The sequence below is a fragment of the Lates calcarifer genome, linkage group LG23, assembly GCF_001640805.2.
Source record: "Lates calcarifer isolate ASB-BC8 linkage group LG23, TLL_Latcal_v3, whole genome shotgun sequence".
Lineage (NCBI taxonomy): Eukaryota > Metazoa > Chordata > Actinopteri > Centropomidae > Lates > Lates calcarifer.
Window position 1 is genome coordinate 4,233,820 of NC_066855.1, and position 6,047 is coordinate 4,239,866.

Below are 6,047 nucleotides of genomic sequence, written 5' to 3' on the forward strand. Positions count from 1 at the left end.
GACATGTCCTTTCCATTCAGCCCTACAGTAGCATTAGTAATCCACAGACAGAAATTTGTTTCTGATGAGAAATGCTGCTTTGAAGTTCAGTCTGATGAAACTCTTGTCAGTGAAAAAATAAGTGTATGGGCCTCCTCTTTGACAGACTTGTGAATGATAGCTGCTCCAACAAGAAGCCCCTGTTCTTCTGGATTCTGGATGACAAACAACAAACCTCAAATGGGTTGCATTACATACATGAATACGCCATAACAACACGCACGCCTCCTGAAAGAGACACCAGTGTGTTTGAATGTGAAGCCATACCCCAACAAGACACTTTACCTCCCTAATTTAATATAACTCAAGAACTCATACACTGATTAAGACAAAATGCACATAAATTCCTTCAAAATCTTCGCTATATATGGGTCGATACAGACATGGATGTAAACTGCATGCTAACTGGTCGGCAGAGACATAAAACGGCTGGGTGATAATTCTGATTTACTAAATGTTTTGCCATCTCTAATCTGGCTCCTCCAGATATATCTCAGTAAGATAAGAGATAGATCAAACTAAATCTTTAACTAAAGGCATGCTCACCTGATACATTATCCAGATAATAAATGATCTGGTCTTGCCTTTGTCTTATTATCTGGTATTTCATTATTTTCATTGAGATCAGATGACTAAATCAGTCGTAGGTGTCTAAAATGTCTTTATAAATGTACCTATTTCTGTAGAAACTGTGCAGTTTTGCTTGGACAGTGCTGTCACTACAAAAACACAATAAGCGTTAAGTTTCCTGACGACTCCAAGGACCCAAATCTTCCTTCTTCCTTCTGCCTGTATTTTCCTATTTTCTTCTTATTTCGCTGTGTTAAGGACATTTCTGGGGTGCAGCTTCATTCTCCTGTTCCCACAAGGATCACTTACATAATTAGGATTGCATTTTTAAGCTTCAGATATTTCTATAAACATGATGGTGCTACTGTCTCTCTGACTGATCCCTCATATTGTGGAAATACCTGAAATGTTATGAGTACCAAAGTACATATCTGCTCATCTTTTATATTCATAAAATGCTCATGAACAACAGGCATTTTATTATTTGAGTGCAAATTTGATTTTATTGACCTGTTTATGTTAAACTTACACATTATGAGGCAGCATCATGAACTCTTACAGGTTATAATGCAGTACATACTATACACAAACAACATTTGTATTCAAACAATGAGCTTGTTCACCACACCCATCAGGTCTGGCAGTTGATCAAAAAGGCCTTCACCTGTCACATAAACTCTGTTCTCACTCATGTTCTTTGCTGCTGTTTACAAGGCTCATCTGCTATGCTAACAATATAATCTCTTCTTAATTGAGCAGTTCACATTGTAGCCATGCACTGATTTCTACATATAAGATGCAATAAAGAGGGAAACATAAACACAGTTTAGTGTAAACATTTAACCTCTTCAACTCCAGCAAGCCACTTAAATTTCCCCTTAAGTGGCGACAAAGCTAGAAAAAATATTTTTCTACCACTATATGACAATGTCATGTACATTTTTTAAAACTTGCTCCTTAATGCTTCATTGAAGCTACAATAGTTAAATAATCACCAGCCCAAGATGCTCCATTTCATCATTCAGTGGAAGACCGTATACATTTGTCTTGTCAAGGTTGACACCTCTTCAATCTTTGGTATCACAAGAATTTAAAAGTGCTGAGCAAAACACATTTGACTGACAGCTGGGTTGTAGAGGTTAAATATTTTGCATGACTACGTAAGAAATCAAAAAGACTTCAATAAGCAGGAGACTATAATTAAGATTATAACTTAGTCCAGTGTTTGTACTGTAAAGTGTCAGCCTTAGCGGCTATGCATGGGCTCTGGCTGAATCTGAAGCCGGGTCTTGGTGGCGAGTGCTGCCTTGCGGGTCATGGTGGTGCAGCGGTTCAGGATCTCCTCTGTCTTGGGTCTGGGTGGCACCCTGGGAGCCCCATCACTGCCTTCAGACCTGACCGACCCGGAGCTCTCTGAGCTAGTGTTGGAGCTGCGGCGGTCTGAGAGGCTGCGATCAGGGCTGTTGCGCTCACTGTCGCTGACGTTAGGCGTCTGGCGCCGTTCCTCCCCCTTTAAACTTGAGGATGACTCACTGGATTCGCTGCTTGAGGAGAAGCCGGAGAGGCTCGACTCGATGCTGGCGCTGGTCATGCTGCGCATGCGGCCATCTGAGATCGAGGTGTCCCTCTCTGTCTGCGTCTGCGACCAGGGATCAGAGAGGACGTCCAGGGATCGGGCCTTCTGGAGACGCCCGGGCACGCTGGGCCCACCTCTGGATGGACCTGCGGAGTCCCTTGCTGGGTCGGTTTCCTCCGTGATTCTTGGTGGATGGGAAGCCTGAGGTTCCCTGGTGGTTGCCAGGTTCAGAGTGGAGCTGTGTAGCTTTCTCTGCAGGCTGAAAAGGCCTGCTCGGGGATTGTTGTACGGCTGCAGGTACATGGAGGGGATGTAACCTGCCTTGCCATTGAATCTGGAGAGAGGATTGCAAGGAAAAGAGAGGTTATTTTAACCTTTCAATCATAATTACTCTTCAGACACCCTAAATGGAACCTAGCAATTCATTCAACTGCACTGAAAACTATTTGATACCTCTGTGGTCTTTGCTTCAGTAAAACTATCTTTCTGACTCTCTAGCCAGACAATGGTGTGTTTGTAATGTTGTTTATATGGATGGACAAGGAAGAGACATTGATGAAAGTTCCACAACAACTTTTTGGAATGTATTTCTTATTCCCTACAGACTATTGTTTGCAGTGCAGACAGACAAGATCATTGGGATACCTGATGAGCCACCAGCCATTGTCAGACTTTCGCAGCACCTCCACCACAGAGCCGATGGACACAGACACCTCATCATCCTTCTTGGTTGAGTAACTCCTCACGGCACAATACAGGGCACCTAAAGGTCCCAAACAAGAGAAGAAATTTTAACAGTGTGCACAGTTTTGGTAGAAGGGAGTAGATACACTTCCAGAGGCTAAAGAGCGCTCCTCAGTGTTGGCTGTTTGTAACAACAAGGCCTAACAGGAAGTCTTATACACTAATTGGAACAAGTGTTGCCAAAAGCTCACAATCAGTATCAGGTTTACAAAAATGCAGTTCTGTCTGCATGAAAAGTGTGTGCACATGCATTCTTGCATATTACAACTGAAATCCAACCAGTAAATATCTCACCTCCCAGCTGGAATCCAGCATCATCATCATCCTCTTCATCCCACAATTCCAAATAAGGAGCAGGAAACCAAGCCAGACGCTTTTCCTCATTCTCAACCAGCCACCAACCTGGAAAAAGAAAAATAGAAATGAGTGTGAAGACAGAAATACAGCTAGAAAGATAAAATTAATTTGGTGATTTTTATTCCTTGTGGCTCTGACCTGCTGGGTCTTTGATTAGGACATCCAGCTTCTCGTCCACAGCGACCTTAAACGGAAGGTTCTTGGTGTCCTTTGTCTCGTAAGTGGCCACGCAGCGGTAAGTCTGGGTGACAAATGGGTGGGTGACGCTGCCTGAGTGCTGGTGAGTACCATCCCCTCCTCCACCATCAGGCATGTCATCGGACAGCAGGATCATGACACTATGTGTGAAAGAGACCAATCAGTTATCTAACAACCAAGAAATCCTGATTTCGTGACACACTGCACTGAACTGAAACGACAACTACACAACCTACCTGTTCTTGGTGAAGTCTGGCTGCAGGTCCTGGTCTTTGGGCATGAAGAACTGCGTCACCTCTGAACTCTGAGTCACATTTTGCTCGCACTTGAGCAGCTCATCACAGTAGCTCTCCAGAAACTTCATGCGCCGGACAGATCGTTTGGATCCCTTTCTGCTGGAGGCTGCTCCTTCTTGCCTTTCCTGGGAAAAACAGAAGAAACTTTTTCAAAATTGATACGTGTGCTGAGAAGACATTACATTTCTTTTAACCAAGACTAAACAAAGAAATAGAAATGTCAGCTTGTAATCAGTCGGATGTAACAAAAACAGTTCAAATCATCTTACCTCTAAATTTGGGGATCACTCTGCTGTTTTTCCGGAAGGGGTTCATGTGAGGGAACCTCTTTTTCAGCTGCCTCTGTTTGGAAAAATAAGAAAATGTATCATGTCATTATCCTCAAAATACCAAAGCAAGTTGGAGATCTATCGCACAGAGCTTTTGAGCCCTACTTAAGATTTTTTAAAACTGTTGATTCTGACTTACATGAAATTTCTTGAAATCCTGGAAGGACCGGTAGATGATCACTTCAGTCTCATCAGACCATAACACAGATATCATGAACATCTGTAGGGGTTGAAAGAGAAAACAGAGCATCAAACACAGCTCAGATTCTACCGGATTCATTATCAACTTAAATAAAAGAAAAGGTTCTTTTCTGGGTCTTAACTCACCTTGAGTTTTGGGGTGTCCCTGTGGACGGCTCCGATGATGCGAACACTGACTACAAAACGATGATCACCGGCCATCGTGTGCTTCTTTGAGTCTCAGCTCGCAGGATGAATAAGTGTTATTGACCTTCAGTCTGCTGTCAGCCTGCCTCTGCTGCTCTGCCAGTTCAGGGAGCGCTGCTGCGATTGATATACGGCTTTCAGCGGGGGAGGCGGGGTGGAGGAGGCGGTTGAAAAAACACCTGAGAACCGGAGAGGAGAGGATGCGAACATCACAAAGGTGTGGCCAGCAACGGTAACAGCAACAGCCTTCACATTGTAAGTGCCGTTTTTTTTTCTTTTTTTAGTTTTTTTATTGCACACACATGACCGTGACCATATAGGCTGGGGGAATGTTGTAGAACTGGAAAAAATATCAGTCATGAAAAAGAAACGCCCACAGGCACAGGGACACACAGTACAAAAACACGATGATTAATTTATTGCTACATCTTCTTTCACACTGAAAGGCGGTCATTTATACGAAGGGATCACTGTTCATCGACTAATATAATGGCTGATAATGTAGATTCGAAATAAAGACATTATTTTGCGCCACACGTTAACTTTTCATCACATCATCAGTCTCATACTGACCCCGATTATCACCAGTTCTTTGCTATTATAAATCCACACCATCTACTTTAACTTTAACCCATTAAAATACAGTTTACAAGGAGCTGTACTACCGCAGTAAAAAACAGTTTCACATTTTCACTTTAAGACTGATATCACTCTCCATAACTTAAATATGAAGCTAAGGTAAAATCAGGAGATGGGGAGTCAGTCCTCTGTTCCCCAGAAAAGATGTTCCCCAGCCCAGCCCCAGTATTTGCTTCATAAGACATGTGCTATTGTGGGAACTCAAGGTGCTTTTTGTGTTTGCCAGCACTGCCATATTTAGGGTTAGGGTTGTTGTGTTTATATAACCATTTTGAAGCCTTTTCCCAATTAAAAAAAAAAGGATAATATTTATCCTCCACAACAGCACACAGGTCACGAACTGGCTGTGATTGCAGACGGCAAAAGAGCTTTCCTCTCCTGCACACTATTAAATCCAAACATAGGCTAACTATAAGAGTAGCTCTGGCGCTGAATTTCAATTATATCAGATCTATGCAACTTCTAAACATTAAAGTTGTCTATGGAAAATTGACAACAAACTAATCATTAATGATTTTTGCATGCACATCTGCCACTCTAGGCAAAAAAAATCTTATGCCACACCTTGCAACAGACCAGCAACAACACACAAAGGCCAACATACACACCGATTCTGCAACTTAAACAACAACAACTGGCCCCCACAGGGTATTGGGAACTTAGGACCCTTTGAACCTACATACACTCCTGGAGATAGTTAGCCTAGCTTAGCACAAAGACTGGAAAGAGGGGGACCAGCCAGCCTGGCTCAGTCCAAAGATCCACCTTCCAATACCTCTAAAGTTATTTCAAGATAGGAACCAAAGTGCATCATTTGTGCAAATTTTGGACTATTGTATTTATTTGTCCCAGACATCCACTGTACTGACTGTACAGATGTTAGCTGTCTGTAATTTCCTCCCAGTCTCTCTC

General features: G+C 42.7%; 1 protein-coding gene across 1 annotated transcript; it reads right to left on the bottom strand.

Annotated features, from left to right (window-relative positions):
* Positions 1–1,084: 1,084 nt before the first annotated feature.
* On the bottom strand, positions 1,085–4,626 carry noxo1b (NADPH oxidase organizer 1b). Its single transcript, XM_018687767.2, is given in 9 exon segments — positions 1,085–2,519; positions 2,831–2,948; positions 3,224–3,331; positions 3,425–3,624; positions 3,721–3,875; positions 3,877–3,905; positions 4,050–4,122; positions 4,249–4,329; positions 4,437–4,626. Coding segments are annotated over 9 exon segments (1,503 nt in total). The 5' UTR covers positions 4,512–4,626; the 3' UTR covers positions 1,085–1,855.
* Positions 4,627–6,047: the final 1,421 nt, after the last annotated feature.